We start from the raw sequence: 26,592 nt of genomic DNA on the forward strand, positions 1-26,592 counted from the left end.
ATTCCTCATGAAGATATTGATATTGAGAAGATCGGTGGTTCCTGAAGAAAATCAGTTTGAAGAAATTGAAGCGTGAAGATTTACATTTTCTGTTTTACTTTCCTCGCATTTGATGAATAGGAACACCGTACTGTTAAAGGGGGTCAAAGTAACACTATGGAATGGATTTCCTCATGATGCTCAACCCAAGCCAAATCCTACCAAAAGCCTCAAGTGAGGAATATGAGTGACATGAGGACTCTCATAGTTGAGGGTCCCGACCGTTTCGATAAGCCACGCCAAGTCACTGATCTTATCCACTCCAACGGTCATATTATTTAAGGGCATTAATGTCAAATCATGTCGGGATGCTCCCAGGCTATAAATAGCCGCCCCCACAACCACTAGCTGGTTGGCTGCTCCGTTAGAAACTGACACTTGTCATAAGAGCAACCCAAATTCCTCAGAGCCTACGAGAGTAAATCATCAGTGAGGAAATACACCACCCACCGAAACCACAAACCAAACCTAGTGATTGAGCATCACTGAAGAAGTTGTTCCTGTGTGGGACTGAAGCCTTTTACCTTTGAGGACTGTGCATCCTCCAGACGGTTAGGCGTCATGGTCTAGAGCAATCCAGCAGTCAATTGTGGATCGCCGGGTGACCGAGTTTGTGAGGGTTTGGAAGTCTGCCCTGAAGACTTACCACGAGTGTTGGGCGAGGACTGTGTGTCCTTAGCTCAAGGAGAATACGGTAGGGACTGTGTGTCCCGGGACTGGGTGTCCTTTGGTTTCAATACCAAGCCGCTCCAAACCAGATGTACAACTGTCACCGCAGTTGGAACTGGGTCATCAGAAACAGTCTTCACCAAGAATCGGGTTCTAATTCCTCAACTCTTTACATTCTCTGTATTATGTGTTGATGACATTCACTGTGACTGTTTGAAGAATTTGCTGAAGATTTTCTCCGAATTTCCTCAACCCCAAATTCTTCACTTGAGTTGATCATCATCTGTATTCTGCGTGCCTGCTTACTGTGCAATCTGTTTTCATAATCTTCACTCTGTAATACTGCTGTTGTGAACGATTGCACGACTGATCCTTAACTGTTTCCGCTGTAAGTTAGTCATCAGTGAGGAATTTCCTCAAAAGGAATTTACTCAGTGATAAAATTCTAAAAATCTCCTATTCACCCCCCCTCTAGTCGATATAACGCACTTTCACCAATGCTCGTGATGCTTCTGAAACTGCCAATACTATTGAGATAGAACCTGCTTTTGCTCCTGCTAGATCTAGCTCTCCTAGATATGAATTGCCTGATATACCTGAGGGTTACGTTATGGAGGGAGAGATAGTTGAGGATTTTCTTGCGTGTAAGGATGCCTATGACGCTGAGAAATTACTTCTCAAGTGGAAGGAAAAATCTCTGAAAGCAAGGATGAAATACGAACCGAAGTTTGCCACTTCGCCTATCTTTGTGACCGATAAGGATTATGAATTCTCTGTCGATCCTGAGATAATCTCTCTAGTCGAATCTGATTCTTTTCACGGTTATGAGTCTGAGACGGTTGTAGCCCATCTTACCAAACTACACGATATAGCCACCCTTTTTACTAGTGAGGAGAAGATCCGCCACTACTACATCCTTAAGATGTTTCCTTTCTCTTTAAAGGATGACGCTAAAGCCTGGTTCACCTCTCTTGCCCCTGGATGTGTGAGTAGTCCCCAGGATATGGTCTATTACTTCTGTGAGAAATATTTCCCTGCCCATAAGAAGCAAGTTGCCTTGCAGGAAATATACAACTTTGCTCAACTCCAAGAAGAGAGTCTCCCACAAGCTTGGGGGAGGCTCGTCCAGCTACAAAATGCTTTGCCTGATCACCCTCTTAAGAAGAACGAGATACTTGATATCTTCTATAACGGACTTACCGATGCCTCTAGAGACCACCTAGATAGTTGTGTCGGTTGTGTTTTTAGGGAACGAACTATAGAACAAGCTGAGACCCTACTGAATAACATCTTGATCAACGATAATGCTTGGACTATTCCCGAACCACCTCCTAAGCCAACTCCAAAGAAAAGAGGTATTCTATTCCTCAATCCCGAAGATATGCAAGAAGCCAAGAAATCTATGCAAGATAAAGGCATTAGATCTGAAGATGTCAAAAATCTACCACCTATCGAAGAGATACATGGTCTCGATAACCCGATACAAGTAGTAGAAGTGAATACTCTATGTAGGTTTGATGAGAGTGATATTCCTTTTGACAAACTTTCTAGCCTATGCTTTGATGAATTTGACAACTTTGTTGCCAAACAACAGAGTTTCAATGATTATGTTAGCAGACATTTGGAACAAAGTACTCGTATGCTTAGCCATTTAAGTGCTTGTGTAGACAGAAATGTCAATGATCCGAAGCTTCTGAGTAAACATGCTTCTATGATTCCTACTCAGGTATAACAAGTACTTAAAGCTAAGAATGACCTGCTCAATGAATTAAATGACAACTCTGTCAGAGTCATTACTAGAGGAGGCAAAATGACTCACGAACTTTTGTATCCTGAAGGTCATCCTAGGAGAATTGATCAAGATTCTCAAGGAATTAATGCTGATACACCCAGTCATCCTAAGGAGAAGAAGAAGGATGATAGAAACCTACATGCCAATTCACCAAATACTGTCACACCTGAAGAACCTAATGATATTTCTGCGCCTGATGCAGAAACACAATCTGGTGATGAACATGAACCTGGTGACAATATGGACAGTGATGTTCATCATAATGCTCAACCTAGCAATGATGAGGATGTGGAGATTGAACCTATGGTTAATCCTGATAACCCACAACCTAAGAGATACGATAAGAATGACTTCACTGCTAGGAAGCATGGTAAATAAAGGGAGCCATGGGTTCAGAGATCTATGCCCTTTCCTCCTAAGCCATCCAAGAAAAAGGATGATGAGGATTTTGAGCGTTTCGTTGAGATGATAAGACCCATCTTTCTGCAGATGCGGTTAACTAATATGCTCAAGATGTCTCCGTATGCCAAGTACATGAAAGATATCGTGACTAATAAACGGAAGATACCAGATCTTGAGATCTCCACCATGCTTGAGAATTACACTTTCAAAGGTGGAACTCCTAAGAAACTTGGTGATCCCGGAGTGCCCACTATACCTTGCTCCATTAAAGGAAACTACGTAAGAACTGCCTTATGTGACCTTAGAGCCGGTGTTAGTGTTATGTCGCTCTCTCTTTATCGTAGACTTGAATTGGATACGTTGACACCCACTGAAATTTCTCTACAAATGGCCGACAAATCAACTGCTTTCCCTACCGGCATTTGTGAGGATGTGCCTATTGTGGTTGCTAACACCACTATCTTAACAGACTTTGTTATCTTGGATATTCCCGAGGACGATGCCATGGATGTCATCCTCGGAAGACCCTTTTTAAACACTGCATGGGCTGTTATAGATTGCAACAAAGGCAATGTCACTATCCATGTCAACAGTAATGAGCACACAGTGCACTTTCCGAAGAAACGATATCAAGTACATTCCATCAATGCTATCGAAAAGACTTCATCGATTCTTATTGGGAGCTTTGAATGCCCTGTTCCTCGTTTCAAGATGAAGTATGATTTCCTTGTTGGGGAGATACATATCCCCATTGAGGTGACTTAGTGGCTATTCGAAAATTCTGCGTTCTCTCTTGTGATTCGAGAAGGTTTTGTCATGAGGACTTGATCAACCCCATTGACGGATTTCTTTCGATGACCATGAAATGGATGAATCAAAGAGTCACATACCTCTGTTTTGAGCTTTCATTTTCTGCTGCTTAGAAGAAAAATGATAGATTTAGTTTAGTTTTTCCTGCTTTCTGTTTTAGCGTCCCGGAGAAAAATACCTTGAAAATAAAAAGTTCTCCGATGCTCCTGAAAATTTAGTATGATTTTTTCTGGAATATTTGAAAATTATTGGGCCTGAGAGCTGGCCTGGGCGCCAGACCAGTAGGGCACAAGCCCTCCCCACCACCACCCCCCTGGTGGCGGCTAGCAAGCATGTGGGGCCCACAGGGACCCCCTCCACTCATTCCAGCTCCCATCCTCTTCTTCCACCTCCAGAAAAAATTGTTTCGCAACTCAAACCCGTGTTCTTGCTCATTTGGCTGTGATTTTCGATCTCCTTGCTCAAAGGACCATTCTTCGAACCATTTTGGGGAAATTACTCCTTGGTAAGTGACTCCTCCATTGGTCCAATTAGTTTTTGCTCTAGTGCTTTATCCTTCGCGTATTCTTGCTACCTTGCTGACCCTGTTCTTGAGTTAGAAAGGTTGATTTTAGTTGGTTCCAAATAGTTTTAGCGTGTGATACAGTCTCTAGGCACTAGTAGGAGTAGTTGCTACAAGTTGGGTTAATCTTTATTCACTTTTCTTTCGAAGTCTCTAAAAATTTCAGAATTTTTCAGAGCTAGAAAAAGGAAAAGATGAGGAGGTTCTTCAGAGGCTCTTCAAGCCGTAACCCCAAGGAGGATGAGAAGAACCACCCCAAGTACGTAGTCCCTCGAGTCACAGAAGTTCGAGCGTGCGAGTGGCCAAGTGATGAATTTTTGCGCGCCGCTGGGCTTTATGGAGACTTTTATTACTTGGTGGAGAACGCAGGTCTTACTGCGTTCGTTATAGATAAGTGCTCACAATACCTCCTCCTCACCAATATTTTCGTTCAAAGCTTCAAATTTTATCCGAGGAAGAATCCTCCCATGGTTGAGTTCATGATATATGATGTTCCCCAATGCATGACACTACAGGATTTTTGCAATGTATGCAAATTACCTTATCTTGGGGATATCTGTGACCCTCGTCCACGGGACTTGGAGGGTTTCATTGGTACTATTGCTGTTGGAGAGGAGAGAGGAGTGTCTCGCGCTAGAATTGCTAGCATACATTTTCCTGTGCTTCGGTACTTCCCACTATTTGTGGGAAAATGTTTGATTGGTCGTGGGGAGGCTGGATCACTTAGTTCTCCAGACCTTGCGGTTTTGCGCGATGGCCTTTATAACGATAAGACTTATAGCCTAGGTGCTATAGTGGCCCAACGGTTGAACACCAACCGTTCCAAGGGTGTCGTCTATGGAGGTATCTATGCTACCCGTCTTGCCACACACTTTGAGATACCCATTAGACTGGGAGAGAATGGAGAGATGCTCCTCCCTGAGAAATATCTGGATTATGACAGCATGGTTCGCCATGATTTTCTGGATAGAGATCCTAGTAGACGAATTATTTATAACCTGGTATTTAGTCAGGGTACTCGAGAGACTATTACTTTGCCTGCTCCTTCTTTGTTCGATCTTCATGCAGGCAGGTACACTATTATGCCCTCGGACATCTACGCATATTGGGGCTTGGCCCAACCACAGGTGCCCGTGCCCGAGCCGCCACTCGACTAAGAGACGCCAGTTTATCAGTGGGAGCTAGAGGAGCTCACACAGCAGTGGCATCCACAGTCTGCTCCGGAGTATCCCGGAGCTGGTTATTTCCCGCCTTGGGAGTATACCAAGCTAGGCCAAAAGCCTAAGCTTGGGGGAGTACGTATTCTCACCGACCTTACATTCATGCTTATGCTTTTGCTTTGTTAGCCGGTGTTTACACTTTGCCACTGTATTATCCATGCTAGTTTATTTTCATTTTCTTGTTTTGTGTCCTTTTGAGAAAACCCAAAAAGATTTTCCTTTCTTCTTTTGCTTGTTGGGAGCTTTCCCGTGTAAATAGTTTTGTTTTTCTTTGGGTCAAGGTAGAAGATATTGGTTACAATGTTTAGTGGCTCTTGCATGCATACCTGTCTAGCTTTCAAAGAGCCATATTACTTTGTCTTCTCCTTTGTGTTTGCCTGCAGATTCAGCTTAGTCCAATGCACGAGCACTCTTATTATTGTTCACATCGTTCGATCGTGCAAGTGAAAGGCAATAATGATGATATATGATGAAGTGACTGGGACTGGAAAAGCTGGTATGAACTCTATCTATTTTGTTTTTGTAAATATGACTAGCTTGTCGACCCAGATTCAGCTTTGTTGTGAGAGAACCATGCTCGCAATGACAACTTAGAGATCATAGTTTCTGATGCCATGCTTAATTAGCTGAGAGTTTATAATGGTTTGTCTTGAATGCCAACATAGATTTTGAGATGACTATGATGTGGTATGATAGGATGGTATTCTCCTTTGAATGATTCAAGTGGCTTCACTTGGCGCATGTTCATGCATGTAGTTGAAACAAAATCAACATAGCCTCTATGATGTTCGTGTTCATGGTGATTTATATCATGTTCATGCTTGCATTCAATGTTAGTCAAACTCATTGCATCTTGATGACTGTTGTCGCTCTCTAGTTGGTCGCTTCCCAGTCTTTTGCTAGCCTTCACTTGTACTAAGAGGAATACTTCTTGTGCATCCACTTCCATAAACCCAAAAAAAATTCCATGAGAGTCCACCATACCTACCTATTTGCAGTATCTACCTGCCGTTCCAAGTAAATTTGCATGTGCAACTCTCTATACCTTCAAGAAATAATCTGTTTTGCATGCCCGAACCGCTCATGTGGTGACCGGGGGCTATTGGTATCTTCCATGCTAGGAGTGTTATCCTCGACATGTGTTTATTCACTGTCATTCACGAGAAAGGGGCCGGTAATTGGAATGCCCAGTTCCACGCTTAAATCGAAAACATAACTGTAAAACAAGACTCCCCCCGGATTGATGTTAGTATGGACGGTACCCGAGGATTCGGCTAGCCGTGGAGTGTGATTGATTGGTGGTGGGGGAGTTAAAACTTTACTTTTCTGTTTGGGAACCGCCTATAGCATGAGTAGCGTGGAAGATATTGAGAACTCTTGGTCATTGCGTTGACAATGAAAGCATGTCACCCAAAATTATTATCTCTGTTTTCAAAGCTTGAGCTCTGGCACCTCTGCAAATCAATGCTTCCCTCTGCGAAGGGTCTGTCTATTTATTTTCCTGTCGAGTCATCCTCCTCTTTTATAAGCACCAATTAGAGAGCACCTCTGTCATTTTTATGCTTTGCTTTTGATTGATATTGAGTATGACTATGACTGGATCTTCGTTGCTATGAATTACAATGTTTAGTCAGCCCTTGATCTTTGAAAGTGCTCTGCATTTATGTTTTGCGGCCTCAGAAAGAACTAGCGAGATACCACCTATTCATATTGCTTCATGCTTGTTTTGATTGAAGTGTTGGTATTTGAAACTCATTATTATTTGCTCGTTAGCTGATTATGCCATTGATATTAGTTTACCGTGAGACCTTTGAGTCACTCGCTTATGTGGTTAACTTGTGATCTTGCTGAAATTCTGGTTATGAGTTAGACATAGTTGCAACAACAAGATCAAACAGAGTTTGTCAAAGTTTTTCTTTCTCTCTCAGTTTGTCAACTGAGTTGCTTAAGGACAAACTGTTGGAATTATGCCCTAGAGGCAATAATAAATATAGTTATTATTATAATTCCTGTATCAGGATAATCGTTTATTATCCATGCTATAATTGTATTGAATGAAGACTTATATACATGTGTGGATACATAGACAAAACACTGTCCCTAGCAAGCCTCTAGTTGGCTAGCCAGTTGATCAAAGATAGTCAGGGTCTTCTGATTATGAACAAGGTGTTGTTGCTTGATAACTCGATCACGTCATTAGGAGAATCACGTGATGGACTAGACCCAAACTAATAGACATAGCATGTTGATCGTGTCATTTTGTTGCTACTGTTTTCTGCGTGTCAAGTATTTGTTCCTATGACCATGAGATCATATAACTCACTGACACCGGAGGAATGCTTTGTGTGTATCAAACGTCGCAACGTAATTGGGTGACTATAAAGATGCTCTACAGGTATCTCCGAAGGTGTTCGTTGAGTTAGTATGGATCGAGACTAGGATTTGTCACTCCGTATGACGGAGAGGTATCTCGGGGCCCACTCGGTAATACAACATCACACACAAGCCTTGCAAGCAATGTGACTTAGTGTAAGTTGCGGGATCTTGTATTACGGAACGAGTAAAGCGACTTGCCGGTAAACGAGATTGAAATAGGTATGCGAATACTGACGATCGAATCTCAGGCAAGTAACATACCGAAGGACAAAGGGAATGACATACGGGATTATATGAATCCTTGGCACTGAGGTTCAAACGATAAGATCTTCGTAGAATATGTGGGATCCAATATGGGCATCCAGGTCCCGCTATTGGATATTGACCGAGGAGTCACTCGGGTCATGTCTGCATAGTTCTCGAACCCGTAGGGTCTGCACACTTAAGGTTCGACATTGTTTTGTGCGTATTTGAGTTATATGGTTGGTTACCGAATGTTGTTCGGAGTCCCGGATGAGATCACGGACGTCACGAGGGTTTCCGTAATGGTCCGAAAACGAAGATTGATATATAGGATGACCTCATTTGATTACCGGAAGGTTTTCGGAGTTACCGGGAATGTACCGGGAATGACGAATGGGTTCTGGGTGTTCACCGGGGGGGCAACCCACCCCGGGGAAGCCCATAGGCCTTGGGGGTGGCGCACCAGCCCTTGGTGGGCTGGTGGGACAGCCCAAGAAGGCCCTATGCGCCATAGGAAGAAAATCAAAGAGGAAAAAAAAAAGGGAAGGTGGGAAAAAGGGGAAGGACTCCTCCTTCCAAACCAAGTTGGATTCGGTTTGGAAGGGGAGGACTCCCCCCCTTGGCTCGGCCGACCCCCTTGGGGCTCCTTGAGCCCCAAGGCAAGGCCCCCCCCCCTCTCCCACCAATATATACGGAGGTTTTAGGGCTGATTTGAGACAACTTTGCCACGGCAGCCCGACCACATACCTCCACGGTTTTACCTCTAGATCGCGTTTCTGCGGAGCTCGGGCGGAGCCTTGCTGAGATTAGATCACCGCCAACCTCCGGAGCACCGTCACGCTGCCGGAGAACTCATCTACCTCTCTGTCTCTCTTGCTGGATCAAGAAGGCCGAGATCATCGTCGAGTTGTACGTGTGCTGAACGCGGAGGTGCCGTCCGATCGGCACTAGATCGTGGGACGGATCGCGGGACGGTTCGCGGGGCGGATCGAGGGACGTGAGGACGTTCCACTACATCAACCGCGTTTCTTAACGCTTCTGCTGTGCGATCTACAAGGGTACGTAGATCGAATATCCCCTCTCGTAGATGGACATCACCATGATAGGTCTTCGTGCGCGTAGGAAAATTTTGTTTCCCATGCAACGTTCCCCAACAGTGGCATCATGAGCTAGGTTCATGCGTAGATGTCTTCTCGAGTAGAACACAAAAGTTTTTGTGGGCGGTGATGTGCGTTTTGCTGCCCTCCTTAGTCTTTTCTTGATTCTGCGGTATTGTTGGATTGAAGCGGCTTGGACCGACATTACTCGTACGCTTACGAGAGACTGGTTTCATCGCTACGAGTAACCCCGTTGCTCAAAGATGACTGGCAAGTGCCGGTTTCTCCAACTTTAGTTGAATCGGATTTGACCGAGGAGGTCCTTGTATAAGGTTAAATAGCAATTCATATATCTCCGTTGTGGTGTTTGCGTAAGTAAGATGCGATCCTACTAGATACCCATGGTCACCACGTAAAACATGCAACAACAAAATTAGAGGACGTCTAACTTGTTTTTGCAGGGTATGCTTGTGATGTGATATGGCCAACGACGTGATGTGATATATTGGATGTATGAGATGATCATGTTGTAATAGATAATATCGACTTGCACGTCGATGGTACGGCAACCGGCAGGAGCCATAGGGTTGTCTTTAAACTAACGTTTGTGCTTGCACATGCGTTTACTATTTTGCTAGGATGTAGCTTTAGTAGTAATAGCATGAGTAGCACGACAACCCCGATGGCGACACGTTGATGGAGATCATGGTGTGGCGTCAGTGACAAGAAGATCGTGTCGGTGCTTTGGTGATGGAGATCAAGGAGCACATGATGATGGCCATATCATGTCACTTATGAATTGCATGTGATGTTAATCCTTTTATGCACCTTATTTTGCTTAGAACGACGGTAGCATTATGAGGTGATCTCTCACTAAAATTTCAAGACGAAATTGTGTTCTCCCCGACTATGCACCGTTGCTACAGTTCGTTGTTTCGAGACACCACGTGATGATGGGGTGTGATAGACTCAACGTTCACATACAACGGGTGCAAAACAGTTGCACACGCGGAACACTCGGGTTAAGCTTGACGAGCCTAGCATGTGCAGACATGGCCTCGGAACACATGAGACCGAACGGTCGATCATGCATCATATAGATGATATGATTAGCATAGGGATGCTTACCACTGAAACTATACTCAACTCACGTGATGATCGGACTTGAGCTAGTATAAGTGGGTCATGAACCACTCACATGACTGGAGAGATGTACTTTTTGAGTGGGAGTTTAGCAAGTAATTTGATTAAGTTAAACTCTAATTATCTTGAACATAGTCTAAGTCCACTTTGAATATATTTGTGTTGTAGATCATGGCTCACGCGACAGTCACCCTAAATTTTAATACGTTCCTAGAGAAAGGTAAGTTGAAAGATGATGGAAGCAACTTTGTAGACTGGACTCGTAATCTTAAGCTAATCTTACAAGCTGGGAAGAAGGATTATGTCCTTAATGCTGCGCTAGGAGATGAACCACCCGCTACGGCTGACCAGGATGTTAAGAACGCTTGGTTAACACGTAAGGAGGACTACTCAGTAGTTCAATGTGCAGTCTTGTATGGCTTAGAACCGGGACTTCAACGTCGCTTTGAGCGTCATGGAGCATATCAGATGTTCCAGGAGTTGAATTTTATCTTTCAGAAGAACGCCCGGATCGAGAGGTATGAGACCTCCGATAAATTCTATGCTTGCAAGATGGAGGAGAATTCGTCTGTCAGTGAACATGTGCTCAAAATGTGTGGGTACTCAAACCGTCTAGCTGAGCTGGGGATTGAACTCCCGCAAGAGGCTATCACTGACAGAATCCTTCAATCACTGCCGCCAAGCTATAAGGGCTTTGTGTTGAACTACAACATGCAAGGGATGAACAAGTCACCCGGCGAGTTGTTTCAAATGCTGAAAGTCGCAGAGTCTGAACTCCGTAAAGAGCATCAAATGTTGACGGTGACTAAGACCACTAGTTTCAAGAGAAACGGCAAAGGCAAGAAGGGTAATTCAAAGAAGAGCGGCAAGCCTGTTGCCAATCCGACGAAGAAACCCAAAGCTGGACCTAAGCCTGAAACAGAGTGCTACTATTGCAAGGGTATGGGTCACTGGAAGCGCAACTGCCCCAAGTATCTGGCTGATAAGAAGGCGGCCAAAGAAAAATCAGGTATATTTGATATACATGTTATTGATGTGTACTTAACCGGCTCTCGTAGTAGTGCCTGGGTATTCGATACCGGTTCTGTTGCTCATATTTGCAACTCGAAACAGGAACTGCGGAATAGACGAAGGCTGGCGAAAGATGAAGTGATGATGCGCGTAGGAAATGGTTCCAAGGTTGATGCAATCGCCGTCGGCACAGTTTCACTTCAGTTACCATCATGATTAGTTATGAACTTGAATAATTGTTATTTAGTGCCTGCGTTGAGCATGAACATTATATCTGGATCTTGTTTATTGCGAGACGATTACTCTTTTAAGTCAGAGAATAATGGTTGTTCTATTTCTATGAGTAACATCTTTTATGGTCATGCACCCAATGTGAGAGGATTGTTCATATTGAATCTTGATAGTGATACACATATACATAACATTCAGACCAAAAGAGTTAGAGTTAACAATGATAGCGCCATATTTTTGTGGCACTGCCGCTTAGGTCATATTGGTGTAAAACGCATGAAGAAACTCCATGCCGATGGACTTTTGGAGTCACTTGACTTTGATTCACTTGACACGTGCGAACCATGCCTCATGGGCAAGATGACTAAAACTCCGTTCTCCGGAACAATGGAGCGTGCCAGTGACTTGTTGGAAATCATACATACCGATGTGTGCGGTCCGATGAGCATAGAGGCACGCGGCGGATATCGTTATTTTCTCACCTTCACTGACGATTTGAGTAGATATGGTTATGTCTACTTAATGAAGCACAGGTCTGAAACATTTGAAAAGTTCAAGCAATTTCAGAGTGAAGTTGAAAATCATCGTAACAAGAAGATCAAGTTCCTACGGTCTGATCGTGGGGGTGAATATCTGAGTTTTGAGTTTGGTGCTCACTTAAGACAATGTGGAATTGTTTCACAGTTGACACCGCCTGGAACACCACAGCGTAATGGTGTGTCCGAACGTCGTAATCGTACTTTATTAGAGATGGTGCGATCTATGATGTCTCTTACCGATTTGCCGTTATCGTTTTGGGGTTATGCATTAAACACAGCTGCATTCACTTTAAATAGGGCACCATCAAAATCCGTTGAGACGACACCATACGAACTGTGGTATGGCAAAAGGCCAAAGTTGTCGTTTCTTAAAGTTTGGGGATGTGATGCTTATGTCAAAAAGCTTCAGCCTGAAAAGCTGGAACCCAAAGCGGAAAAGTGCATCTTCATAGGTTACCCAAAAGAGACAGTTGGGTACACCTTCTATCTCAAATCCGAGGGCAAAGTGTTTGTTGCTAAAACCGGAGCTTTTCTCGAGAAGGAGTTTCTCTCGAGAGAATTGAGTGGGAGGAAGATAGAACTTGATGAGGTTGTTGAACCTCTCATCCCTCTAGATGGTGGCGCAGGGCAAGGGGAAACCTCTATCGTTGCGATGCCGGTTGAGGAGGAAGTTAATGATGATGATCATGAAACTCCGGTTCAAGTTCCTGTCAAACCACGCAGGTCGACGAGACCACGTGTTGCTCCAGAGTGGTATGGTAATCCCGTTTTGTCAATCATGTTGTTAGACAACAATGAACCTGCAAATTATGAAGAAGCAATGGTGGGCCCAGATTCCAACAAATGGCTAGAGGCCATGAAGTCCGAGATAGGATCCATGTATGAGAACAAAGTGTGGACTTTGGAAGTACTGCCTGAGGGCCGCAAGGCTATTCAGAACAAATGGATCTTTAAGAAGAAGACAGACGCTGACGGCAATGTGACCGTTTATAAAGCTCGACTTGTGGCAAAGAGTTTTTCACAAGCTCAAGGAGTTGACTACGATGAGACATTCTCACCCGTAGCGATGCTTAAGTCCGTCAGAATCATGTTAGCAATAGCTGCATTTTTCGATTATGAAATCTGGCAGATGGATGTCAAAACGGCGTTCCTTAACTGTTTCCTTAAGGAAGAATTGTATATGATGCAACCCGAAGGTTTTGTCGATCCTAAGAATGCTAACAAGGTGTGCAAGCTCCAGCGATCCATTTATGGACTGGTGCAAGCATCTCGGAGTTGGAACAAACACTTTGATGAGGTGATCAAACCATTTGGGTTTATACAAGTGGTTGGAGAATCTTGTATTTACAAGAAAGTGAGTGGGAGCTCTGTGGCGTTTCTAATATTATATGTGGATGACATATTGCTGATTGGAAACAACGTAGAGTTTTTGGATAGCATAAAGGATTACTTGAATAAAAGTTTCTCTATGAAGGACCTAGGAGAAGCTATTTACATTCTAGGCATTAAGATCTACACGGATAGATCAAAACGCCTGATAGGACTTTCACAAAGCACATACCTTGATAAAGTTTTGAAGAGGTTCAAAATGGAACAGTCCAAGAAAGGGTTCTTGCCAGTTTTACAAGGTACGAGATTGAGTAAGACTCAGTGCCCAGCAACTGATGAGGATAGAGAGCATATGAGCACCGTCCCCTATGCTTCAGCCATAGGTTCTATCATGTATGCAATGTTGTGCACTAGACCGGATGTTAGCCTGGCCATAAGTATGGCAGGCAGGTTCCAGAGTAATCCAGGAGTGGACCACTGGACGGCGGTCAAGAATATCCTGAAGTACCTGAAAAGGACTAAGGAGATGTTTCTCGTGTATGGAGGTGACGAAGAGCTCGCCGTAAAGGGTTACGTCGATGCAAGCTTTGACACAGATCCGGACGACTCTAAGTCGCAGACCGGATACGTATTTATTCTTAATGGGGGTGCGGTAAGGTGGTGCAGTTCCAAGCAAAGCGTCGTAGCAGATTCTACATGTGAAGCGGAGTACATGGCTGCCTCGAAGGCGGCTAAGGAGGGTGTCTGGATGAAGCAGTTCATGACGGATCTTGGAGTGGTGCCAAGATCACTGAATCCAATAACCTTGTTCTGTGACAACACGGGTGCCATTGCCTTAGCAAAGGAACCACGGTTTCACAAGAAGACCAGACACATCAAACGACGCTTCAACCTCATTCGCGACTACGTCGAAGGGGAGGACGTAAATATATGCAAAGTGCACACGGATCTGAATGTAGCAGACCCGCTGACTAAACCTCTTCCACGGGCAAAGCATGGTCAACACCAAAACTGTATGGGTGTTAGATTTATTACAATGTAATTCGCATGATGATGTGAGGGCTAGATTATTGACTCTAGTACAAGTGGGAGACTGTTGGAATTATGCCCTAGAGGCAATAATAAATACAGTTATTATTATAATTCCTGTATAAAGATAATTGTTTATTATCCATGCTATAATTGTATTGAATGAAGACTTATATACATGTGTGGATACATAGACAAAACACTGTCCCTAGCAAGCCTCTAGTTGGCTAGCCAGTTGATCAAAGATAGTCAGCGTCTTCTGATTATGAACAAGGTGTTGTTGCTTGATAACTGGATCACGTCATTAGGAGAATCACGTGATGGACTAGACCCAAACTAATAGACGTAGCATGTTGATCGTGTCATTTTGTTGCTACTGTTTTCTGCGTGTCAAGTATTTGTTCCTATGACCATGAGATCATATAACTCACTGACACCGGAGGAATGCTTTGTGTGTATCAAACATCGCAACGTAACTGGGTGACTATAAAGATGCTCTACAGGTATCTCCGAAGGTGTTCGTTGAGTTAGTATGGATCGAGACTGGGATTTGTCACTCCGTGTGACGGAGAGGTATCTCGGGGCCCACTCGGTAATACAACATCACACACAAGCCTTGCAAGCAATGTGACTTAGTGTAAGTTGCGGGATCTTGTATTACGGAACGAGTAAAGAGACTTGCCGGTAAACGAGATTGAAATAGGTATGTGGATACTGACGATCGAATCTCGGGCAAGTAACATACCGAAGGACAAAGGGAATGACATACGGGATTATATGAATCCTTGGCACTGAGGTTCAAACGATAAGATCTTCGTAGAATATGTGGGATCCAATATGGGAATCCAGGTCCCGCTATTGGATATTGACCGAGGAGTCACTCGGGTCATGTCTGCATAGTTCTCGAACCCGCAGGGTCTGCACACTTAAGGTTCGACATTGTTTTGTGCGTATTTGAGTTATATGGTTGGTTACCGAATGTTGTTCGGAGTCCCGGATGAGATCACGGACGTCACGAGAGTTTCCAGAATGGTCCGGAAATGAAGATTGATATATAGGATGACCTCATTTGATTACCGGAAGGTTTTCGGAGTTACCGGGAATGACGAATGGGTTCCGGGTGTTCATCGGGGGGGGGCAACCCACCCCGGGGAAGCCCATAGGCCTTGGGGGTGGCGCACCAGCCCTTGGTGGGCCGGTGGGACAGCCCAAGAAGGCCCTATGCGCCATAGTAAGAAAATCAAAGAGAAAAAGGGAAAAAAAGGGAAGGTGGGAAAAAGGGGATGGACTCCTCCTTCCAAACCTAGTTGGATTCGGTTTGGAAGGGGAGGACTCCCCAACTTGGCTCGGCCGACCCCCTTGGGGCTCCTTGAGCCCCAAGGCAAGGCCCCCCTCTCCCACCTATATATACGGAGGTTTTAGGGCTGATTTGAGACAACTTTGCCACGGCAGCCCGACCACATACCTCCACGGTTTTACCTCTAGATCGCGTTTCTGCGGAGCTCGGGCGGAGCCGTGCTGAGATTAGATCACCACCAACCTCCGGAGCGCCGTCACGCTGCCGGAGAACTCAGCTACCTCTCCGTCTCTCTTGCTGGATCAAGAAGGCCGAGATCATCGTGGAGCTGTACGTGTGCTGAACGCGGAGGTGTCGTCCGTTCGGCACTAGATCGTGGGACGGATCGCGGGACGGTTCGCGGGGCGGATCGAGGGACGTGAGGACGTTCCACTACATCAACCGCGTTTCTTAACGCTTCTTCTGTGTGATCTACAAGGGTACGTAGATCGAATATCCCCTCTCGTAGATGGACATCACCATGATAGGTCTTCGTGCGCGTAGGAAAATTTTGTTTCCCATGCGACGTTCCCCAACACAAACAAGGTTTTAAGTTTGGGGGAGTTGATACGTCTCCATCATATCTACTTTTCCAAACTCTTTTGCCCTTGTTTTGGACTCTAATTTGCATGATTTGAATGGAACTAACCTGGACTGACGTTGTTTTCAACAGAATTGCCTTGGTGTTGTTTTTGTGCAGAAATGAAAGTTCTCAGAACGTCCTGAAAATTTACGGAGAATATTTCTGGAAAATATGAAAAATACCTGCGCAAAGATCCACCGGAGGAGGTGGGCCAGTGAGGCACAAGCCGTGTAGCCGCCACCCCCCTGGTGGCGGCTGGCAAGCTTGTGGGGCCCACGTGGCTCTGCCGCCCCCAATCTCAGCTCTATAAGTTCACTTTCGTCCCAGAAAAATCAAGAGAGAAGATTTCATCGCGTTTGTGATACGGAGGCGCCGCCACATCCTGTTCTTCATCTGGAGGGCAGATCTGGAGTCCGTTTTGGGCTCCGGAGAGGGGAAATTGTCGCCATCGTCATCATCAACCTTCTTCCCTCTCCAATTCCATGAGGCTCTTCGTCGTTCGTGAGTAATCTATTCGTAGGCTCACTGGGCGGTGATGAGTAGGATGAGATCTATCATGTAATCGAGTTAGTTTTGACGGGGATTGATCCCTAGTATCCACTATGTTCTGAGATTGATGTTGCTACTACTTTGCCATGCTTAATGCTTGTCACTAGGGCCCGAGTGCCATGATTTCAGATCTGAAATTATTATGTTGTCACCAATATATGTGTGTTTTAGATCCGATCTTGCAAATTGTAGTTACCTACTATGTGTTATGATCCGGCAACCCCGGAGTGACAATAACCGGAACCACTCCCGGTGATGACCATAGTTTGAGGAGTTCATGTGTTCACCAAGTGCTAATGCGTTGGTCCGGTTCTTTATTAAAAGGAGAACCTTAATATCCCGTAGTTTCCTTTTGGACCCCGTTGCCACGGGAGGGATGGACAATAGATGTCATGCAAGTTCTTTTCCCTAAGCACGTATGACGACATACGGAATGCATGCCTACATCACATTGACGAACGGGAGCTAGCCACATATCTCTCCGTGTTATAGCTGTTGCATGATGAATATCATCCAAACAAATCACCGACCCATTGCCTACGAGTTTGTCCCACTGCTGTTGTTATTTGTTTTGCTCTGCTGCTGTTACTACTGTTGCTGTTGCTGTCATTACTACTGCTACTTCGCTGTTACTACTTTGCTTGCAGATATTAATATTTCAGGTGTGGTTGAATCTGACACATTCAGCTGCTAATACTTGAGAGTATCCTCTCACCTCCAATCGGCGAATCAACAAATTTGGGTTGAATACTCTACCCTCGAAAACTGCCTCGATCCCACGCGCTGGTGGGTTATTGCAAGACAATTTCTAATTGTTGAGCAATCGAGAACAAGCATTCGTCTAGCTATTGCCAGAGAATGCTAGTCAGTCTATCACACCCGATCTGCACGTGGTGTCTCGAAACGACAAACTGTCGCAACGGTGCACAGTCGGGGAGAACACAATTTCATCTTGGAATTTTAGTGAGAGATCACCTTATAATGCTACCGTCGTTCTAAGCAAAATAAGGTGCATAAAAGGATTAACATCACATGCAATTCATAAGTGACATGATATGGCCATCATCTTGTGCTTCTTGATCTCCATCACTTAAGCACCGGCATGATCTTCTTGTCACCGGCGCCACACCATGATCTCCATCATCATGATCTCCATCAACGTGTCGCCATTGAGGTTGTCGTGCTATCTATGCTATTACTACTAAAGCTAGGACCTAGCAATATAGTAAACACATCTGCAAACACAAACGTTAGTTTAAAGACAACCCTATGGCTCCTGCCGGTTGCCGTAGCATCGACGTGCAAGTCGATATTAACTATTACAACATGATCATCTCATGCATCCAATATATCACATCACGTCATTGGCCATATCATATCACAAGCATACCCTGCAAAAACAAGTTAGACGTCCTCTAATTTGTTGTTGCATGTTTTACGTGGCTGCTATGGGTATCTAGTATGATCGCATATTACTGACACAAAAAACCACAAGGAGATGTGCAAATTGCTATTTAACCTCTCTCCAAGGACCGCCTCGGTCAAAACCAATTCAACTAAAGTTGAAGAAACAGGCACCCACCAGTCATCTTTATGCAACGAGGTTGCATGTCAATCGATGAAACCAGTCTCTCGTAAGCGTACGAGTTATGTCGGTCCGGGCCGCTTCAATCCAACAATACCGCTGAATCGAGAAAAGACTAAGGAGGGCAGCAAATCCAACATCACCGTCCACAAAACCTTTTGTGTTCTACTCGAGATAACATCTACGCATGAACCTAGCTCATGATGCCACTGTTGGGGAACGTTGCATGGGAAACAAAAAAAATTCCTACGCACACGAAGACCTATCATGGCGATGCCCCTCTACGAGTGGAGATTTTGATCTACGTACCCTTGTAGATCGCACAGCGGGAAGCGTTAAGAAACGCAGTTGATGTAGTGGAACGTCTTCACGTCCCTCCAACCGTCCCGCCATCCGTCCCACGATCCGTTCCGATCTAGCGCCGAACGGACGGCACCTCCGCGTTCATTACACGTACAGCTCGACGATGATCTCGGCCTTCTTGATCCAGCAAGCAAGACGGAGAAGTAGATGAGTTCTCTGGCAGCGTGACGGTGCTCCAATGGTGGTGTGATCTACTCCTGCAGGGCTCCGCCCAGCTCCGTGGAAATCCGATCTAGAGGTGAAACTGTGTGGTATAGGCTAGAGTTGCACGTGGCAAAGTTGTGTCTCAAATCAGCCCTAAACCACCAATATATGTAGGAGGGAGGGGAGGGCTAGCCTTGAGGTACAAGGCCTCAAGGGTGCGCCGGCCAAGGGAGGAGGAGGACTCCTCCTCTAGTTCGGTTTGGGAAGGAGGAGTCCTGCTCTTCCTTCCCACCTCCCTCTTTCCCTTTTTCTTTTATTTTCCTTTGGTATTTTCTTATGTGGCGCCATGGGACCCTTGGGCTGACTCCACCAGCCCACTAAGGACTTGTGGCGCTACCCTAGTGCCTTGGGCTCACTCCCGGCTGGGTGGGCCCCTCCCGGTGAACTCCCGGAACCCATTCGTCACTCCCGGTACACTGCCGGAATTGTCCGAAACTTTTCAGTGACCAAATGAAACCATCCTATATATCAATATTTGTTTCCGGACCATTCCGGAAACCCTCGTGACGTCCGTGATCTCATCCGAGACTCCAAACAACATTCGGTAACCACACATATAACACAACTATACTAAAACATCGTCGTACCTTAAGTGTGCAGACCCTGCGGATTCGAGAACTATGTAGACATGACCCGAGAGACTCCTCGGTCAATATCCAATAGCGGGACCTGGATGCCCATATTGGATCCTACATATTCTCCGAAGATGTTATCGGTTGAACCTCAGTGTCAAGGATTCATATAATCCCGTATGTCATTCCCTTTGTCCTTCGGTATGTTACTTGCCCGAGATTTGATCGTCCGTATCCGCATACCTATTTCAATCTCGTTACCGGCAAGTCTCTTTACTCGTTCCATAATACAAAATCACGTGACTTGCACTCAGTCACATTGCTTGCAAGGCTTGTGTTTGATGTTGTATTACTGAGTGGGCCCCGAGATACCTCTCCGTCACACGGAATGATAAATCCCAGTCTTGATCCATACTAACTCAACGGACACCTTCGGAGATACCTGTAGAACACCTTTATAGTCACCCAATTACGTTGTGACGTTTGATGCACACAAGGTATTTCTCCGGTGTCAATGAGTTATATGATCTCATGGTCATAGGAATAAATACTTGACACGCAGAAAACAATAGCAATAAAATACACGATCAATATGCTACGTTCATAGTTTGGGTCTAGTCCATCACATGATTCTTCTAATGATGTGATTCCGTTATCAAGTGACAACACTTGTCTATGGTCAGGAAACCTTGACCATCTTTTATCAACGAGCTAGTCAACTAGAGGCTTACTAGGGACAGTGTTTTGCCTATGTATCCACACATGTAATTGTGTTTCCAATCAATACAATTATAGCATGGATAATAAACGATTATCATGAACAAAGAAATATAATAATAACTAATTTATCATTGCCTCCAGGGCATATTTCCAACACATGCATATACTTATCACTACATGAATATCTCTAAATAATCAATTTTAAAAAAAAATCTTCACATATTGGCATTACATGGGAGTACATAAGTAAATTGTTTGTGGAAATGATACACTACACATGCCCGTGCATATACATACCGGAGAAAAAATTATTACAATTATATAAACCAAGCAAATCATTAACTATAGTTGAGCAGATGAACTATTCAGCGTTCGAGCCATCAAGGAAAGGATAGTCTGTGTAGCCAATGATAGGATCCTGCGTGTAGAAGGTGTTGCGGTCGTACTTGTTCAAAGGAGCGTCGAACTCAAATCTCTTAGGCAAATCTGGATTAGCAAGAAAGATCCTTCCGTAAGCAACAAGATCAGCATAGCCGTCGGCCACCACTTTGTTGCCTTCCTTTCGATCATACCCTCCAGCGGCAATGAACGTGCCGTTGAATGCTTTCTTGAAGGGCAAGAGCCTGTGGGGTATCTGCCTGCGGCCATCCACAATGGCCATTCGGGGTTCTACCATGTGGCAATAGACAAATCCTTGATGCTTGTTGAGTTGTTGCACCATGTACATTCCGAGTGCATGTGGATTGGAGTCGAAGCAGTCCATGTAGTCCACGAATGGAGATAACCTGATTCCTACACGATCCGCACCAATCTCATTGACGATAGTATCAATTACCTCCACTGCAAAGCGGCATCGGTTTTCGAGGCTTCCACCATACTCATCGGTGCGATCATTGGAGCTGTCTTTCATGAACTGCTCCAATAGGTACCCGTGTGCTCCGTGGATCTCCACGCCGTCGAACCCTGCCTCGATGGCGTTCCGGGCAGCGCGTCTAAAGTCATCGACGATCAAAGGTATCTCGTCCGTTCGAAGTTGTCGGGGCTTGGAATAGACCATGCCGGGCTCGGCATCGGGAGTTATCTGCTTGTCAGTGCTTGAGATCGGCGCCTGTTTGTCCGGCTGGAAATCTGTTTTGGTTCAGACATATAAACAGAGAGCAAGATAAGTAACAATTAATCAATCATTCGGATCAAATAGTTTACCAGCACAAAATAACATGGATGCCTACATGCGTAATTGCATAGGAAAAGGATCAAGTAAATCTGTTTTGTTTGCGTAACAAAACAGATTATAATGACAACATGCAGTACTGTTTACAACGCACAATAGCATAGTAGATTCTTCCCTCGCAGAAAAATAACTTGGACTGCTAACTTACCGTTCGTGGAGACCCTGCCGACATGCCAAATCTGGCAGAAGAAGAGAGCGCCCTTGCGGTGGACGGCGTCGACGATGGGCTTCCAGGCGTCGACCTGCTGCTGCGTCCAGATGCCGGGGGTCTCCGGGTACCCCTGCGCGGTGGCGGACACGCCGGTGGCCTCCGCGATGAGCAGGCCGCCCTTGGTGGCCCGCTGCGAGTAGTACACCGCCGCGTGCGGCTGGGGCACGTTGGCATAGGAGCGGCACCTCGTGAGCGGCGCGAGCACCACCCGGTGGGAGAGCTCGAACTGCCCCATCTTGTGGGGCGTCAGCAGCGGGATCGCCTCCTTGGCCACCATCTTCTCTTGTGCAAACTGGATGCCGACTTGCAGAGGAATCACTAGCGACTTGCTCTGTTTCTTGCTTCTGAGCTCTGTACTTCTGTATGTCTGGCTGAATAGGCTGAGGGCCTGGTTGTATATTTATAGATGCTGGTGGCCGTGTGGCATCGAGCGCCGCTTGTCTTTCCTTGCGGGCACATATTGTGGCCTTTGTTTGACCAGTTGGTCTGTTCCCATTTCCCCGAGCTCGTCACCCTCCCCGTCATCCTCTGTGAACCACGCAGCGGGAGAAAGATGCATTGTATGTGGCCGTGTTCCATTCGCACACCAATCAAATGTGTGGTCATCGATCCTCCAAAAGTACCAGCGGGTCGGTGCCGATTGTGATTCATCAACAGGTATCGTAGACTTCTGGCATGCTGGCGCTCACTTCGCAAGAACGAAATCTCACGCATAGCGCAGCAAGTTTTTTTTTCTTCTAGATCGGCTAGTTAAAGCAACTTCAACCGGTCGATTCAAACGAACGGTGATTTTGTGTGTTTCGTTCATTTGGGTCGTCCGCCGGCTCTGTATCCGCCCGGTTCATGATTTAAGTTGACAACACGGTCAACACGCCGATCTATATTTGTTCGCGTGTCCGGCTAGCCGTCGGTTTTAACAAATACAAACATTTTGCATATTTTTAAAAGCTAATGATATAGCACGGTTTTATTATCAAAAATAAAATATAATAAAGTTTTATAAGCCCAATAAAAATTAAATTGTCTACAAGATACACCTATTGATTGCCAACATGATCTCACATGTGCTCAACAAATGATCTTGCAACTTCATATGACTTTCGAAATCACGCATTTCATGATGAAATTGGATGAATTGTGCAAACGATGTCGCTTCTCCGTCATGCTGAGGCACCACATTGTCATCCAAAACTCAAACCCTGGATCGTGGAGATGTTCCGGGCGCTCATCCGCTACGATCATATTATGCATGATCACACAAGCAGACATCGCTTTCCATAACTTCTTGATGCTCCAAGTTCTAGCAGGATACCGAATTATGCCTCATCGAGATTGCAGAACACCAAAGGTACGCTCGACATCCTTTCTAGCACTCTCTTGCTCTTGGGCAAATCTTTTCCTCTTCTTTCCGACACGGTTGGAGATTGTCTTCACAATAGTGCTCCGCTGTGGATAGATTCCGTCAGCTAGATAGTATCATTTGTTATAGTTGTGACCGTTGATGTTAACATTGACCGGCGAGCTTTTGCCTTCGGCAAGCCTTGCAAACACCGACGAACGTTGAAGCACGTTGATATCATTGTGTGATCCGGCCATGTCAAAGAAAGAGTGCCAGATCCAGAGATCTTGAGAGGCAACAGCTTCAAGTATGACAGTGCAAGCCTTGACATGACCCTTGTACTGGCCTTGCCAAGCACAAGAGCAGTTCTTCCACTCCCAGTGCATGCAGTCTATGCTGCCAAGCATCCCTCGGAAGCCCCGGCTAGCATTGGTCGCCAACAAGCGGGCTGTGTCTGCAACAGTCGGCTCTCTCAAGTACTCAAGGCCAAACAGTACAACCACAACCTTGTAGAATATGTACAACGACTCTATGCACGTAGACTCACTCATACGGATGTACCCATCAATAAGATCACCGGATACTCCGTAAGCAAGCATCCGGATGACTTAAGTGCATTGCATTTCTGATAAGACGAGAAGCCGATTTTTCCAATGGCATCCTCTTTGCACTCGAAGTAGTCATCATATCCGACCACCCCCTCTTGAATCCAGTTGAAAACATGCCTAGCCATACAAAAACGACGCCGGATTTTTTGATGTTTGAACAGAGGGTTGCTTGTGTCAAAGTAATCCTTCCATAGAAGGAAGTGGCCGCTCTCTCCGTTGTGATTCAACGCCGGAACATGCCCCGGAATCGAGCCTCGAAACAACAGTCGTTGCCTATTAAGGTGGTCATGGACCAACACGACAAGCAGCATCTCCTCATCGTCGGATGAGGAATCGTCCAAGTCGTACAGAACAATATGAAAAAAAAAACTCGTCGGCACAGTCCATTTATACCTTGAGGCAAACTGACGAACGACGAAGCTGACCGGCGACGACGGATTGGGGTCGGGGAAGTTGCGGTGGCCCGGGCGACTATGCGGCCGGCGGCGTGGTTAGGTGTAGGGGAGGGACGGGAGGAGGCGCTGGAACTGGGCGACGTCGACGACGGGGCTGGGAGCGAGGCGAGGGCTAGCTGTCGGCGCTGTCGGTAGGGGTCGAGAACGACCAATGTGCCACCGACGGGCGGACCAGAGATGGAGAAAGCACGCGTCGTCCGTGTCCGCTTTGTGTGTGCGGCGACCTAAATCAAACTCAAAATTGAACCAGAAATGGATCGGTAGGCGGACGAAAAGCGGACGCACGCCCGTTTAGATCGACGTGTTAGATTAACTTTTTATCCGTATGAAATCAAACAAACGTAGGTGGACAAAATGGATCGCCCTGTTGATTTTAGATGTACACTGATGCGATTTGAGTGTGTTTTAATAGACTTTACACATTACGGGAAGAAGACACGGGAAGGTTCCCGTGCGTTGAGTGCTACCGCACATGCTTACATCGCGCCAACGTCACTGCAGACGTTGGGGCTCACAGTCACCGCCGTCATAATATACTGTGCAGTTTATGCGAGCCTAGAAATCGTATAGTACTAGCAGCAGGTTAAGAATCGAATGTCGCCGTGTCGGTGCCGCGTACGTGGGGATCGTAGCTAGTCCGGCCAGGCTCCTTGCCGCTCGCCACGGTCGCTCTCACCAGCCCGCTCCGGTGCCTCTCGACGTGATCCCACCTCTGCAGCGACGCGTACAGGTTGGACAGCCCGTACGCGGCGCCGTCGCGGTCGTCCAGCTCCGCGATCCGCTGCGCCGCCCACTCACTCGCCGCGACGCCGTCCCCCGAGCTGCGCGCGTGGAGCAGGAGGCACCCCAGGACCTTGGCGTTGGGCCGGACGGGCATCGTCCGCACGAGCCGCACGGCCTCGCCGAGCAGCCCCGCGCGGCACAGCAGGTCCACCATGCAGCCGTAGTGCTCCGCCCCGGGAGCCACCCCGTGGGCCGGCAGCATCTCGGCGAAGAGCTCCCGGCCCTCCGCAACCAGGCCGGAGTGGCTGCACGCCGACAGGACCGCCACGAACGTCACGGAGTCCGGCTTGACCTCGTTTCTCTTCTTGCTCGTCTCCGCCATGTCGCGGAACGCCCTGACGGCGTCCTCGCCGCGGCCGTTCCTGCCTAGCCCCGCGATCACCGTGTTCCAGCAGAAGAGGTTGGGCGCGCCCGGCATGGTGCTCAAGACCTCGAGCGCGCGGTCCACGCTCCCGCACTTGAAGTACATGTCCATGAGGGCGTTGCTCAGCACGGCGTCCGTGCTCGTCCCCAGCAGCTGCCGGGTGGAGAGATGGACCGCCCGGCCAAACGCGAAGTCCCCCGCCTGCGTGCAAGCCGTCACCACGGTGGCAATGGTGACCGCGGTGGGCCTCGGCGTCTGCTGATCCTGCTGATGCGTCAGCCGGCGGAACATCGCGATGGTGGCGGCAGGGTCACCCCGGCGCAAATACCCGGCCATCATCGTGTTATACGTGACGGCGTCCCGCAGCGAGGAGCCCATACGGTCGAACAGCTCCCGGGCAGCGTCCATCCGCCCGGCATTGCAGTACCCGTGGATCATCGCGTTCCACGACACGACGCTGCTCATCCTCGCGCGCAGGCTCGCCTCAAAGACCGCCCTGGCGGAGGCGAGGTCGCCGGCCCTGCAGTAGCACGTGAGCATGGTGTTCCAGGAGGCGGGGGTCCTGTCCGGCTCCGGCATTCCGTCGAACAGCCTCCGCGCGTCGGCCGCGCTCCCGGAGGCGCCGAGCGCGGCAAGCATGGCGTTGAAGGCGACCGGGTCCCGGCGCGGCATTTCGTCGAACAGCCTCTGGGCGGGAGACAGGAGGCCGCGCTTGCCGTAGCGGGCGAGCAAGGCGGTCGCTAGCACGACGTCGGAGGCGAGGCCCAGCTTGCAGACGAGGCAGTGGAGGGCCTGCTCTTCGCGGCGGCCGCGGCATGCCGTGACCGCGCGCAGGACGGCGGCGCGGCCGCGCGGCAGCGTCCTGGGCTGCATCTGCCGTGGCTCCTCTCCTTTTCGGCAGGAAACTGCATTTCCATTGGCCGGTGCTGGCAAACACCACCGTTTCCTCAACCGTCACACGCTGAACTTTGGAGCAATTCCAACCGGCGATCCAAACGGATAGCGCTTTCCTCCCGGCGCGACGAACATCAACGTCCGCTTCCGCATTTGGATCGACGCATTCGTTCAATGCTAGTCCGATCTATTTTAACAAAATATAAAAAAAATACAAACATTTCTGAAAATAAAAACAAACATAAATTAAACATTAAAGTTGGTCAAGAATGCCGGTGAGAGTCCACGCGTCCCATTACATTG

General features: G+C 46.9%; 2 protein-coding genes across 2 annotated transcripts; both read right to left on the reverse strand.

Annotated features, from left to right (window-relative positions):
* Nucleotides 1-20,513: 20,513 nt before the first annotated feature.
* On the reverse strand, nucleotides 20,514-22,231 carry LOC123409266 (12-oxophytodienoate reductase 1). Its single transcript, XM_045102214.1, has 2 exons — nucleotides 21,784-22,231; nucleotides 20,514-21,532 (listed from the first exon to the last, which is right to left on the reverse strand). Exons 1-2 carry the CDS (start codon nucleotides 22,121-22,123, stop codon nucleotides 20,766-20,768), a joined length of 1,107 nt encoding a protein of 368 aa, XP_044958149.1. The 5' UTR covers nucleotides 22,124-22,231; the 3' UTR covers nucleotides 20,514-20,765.
* Nucleotides 22,232-24,594: 2,363 nt separating this feature from the next.
* On the reverse strand, nucleotides 24,595-26,386 carry LOC123410038 (pentatricopeptide repeat-containing protein At3g29230-like). The gene has a single exon (XM_045102919.1). The coding sequence runs from the start codon at nucleotides 26,266-26,268 to the stop codon at nucleotides 24,832-24,834; it is 1,437 nt and encodes a 478-aa protein (XP_044958854.1). The 5' UTR covers nucleotides 26,269-26,386; the 3' UTR covers nucleotides 24,595-24,831.
* Nucleotides 26,387-26,592: the final 206 nt, after the last annotated feature.

The sequence above is a fragment of the Hordeum vulgare genome, chromosome 7H (genome assembly GCF_904849725.1).
Source record: "Hordeum vulgare subsp. vulgare chromosome 7H, MorexV3_pseudomolecules_assembly, whole genome shotgun sequence".
Lineage (NCBI taxonomy): Eukaryota > Viridiplantae > Streptophyta > Magnoliopsida > Poales > Poaceae > Hordeum > Hordeum vulgare.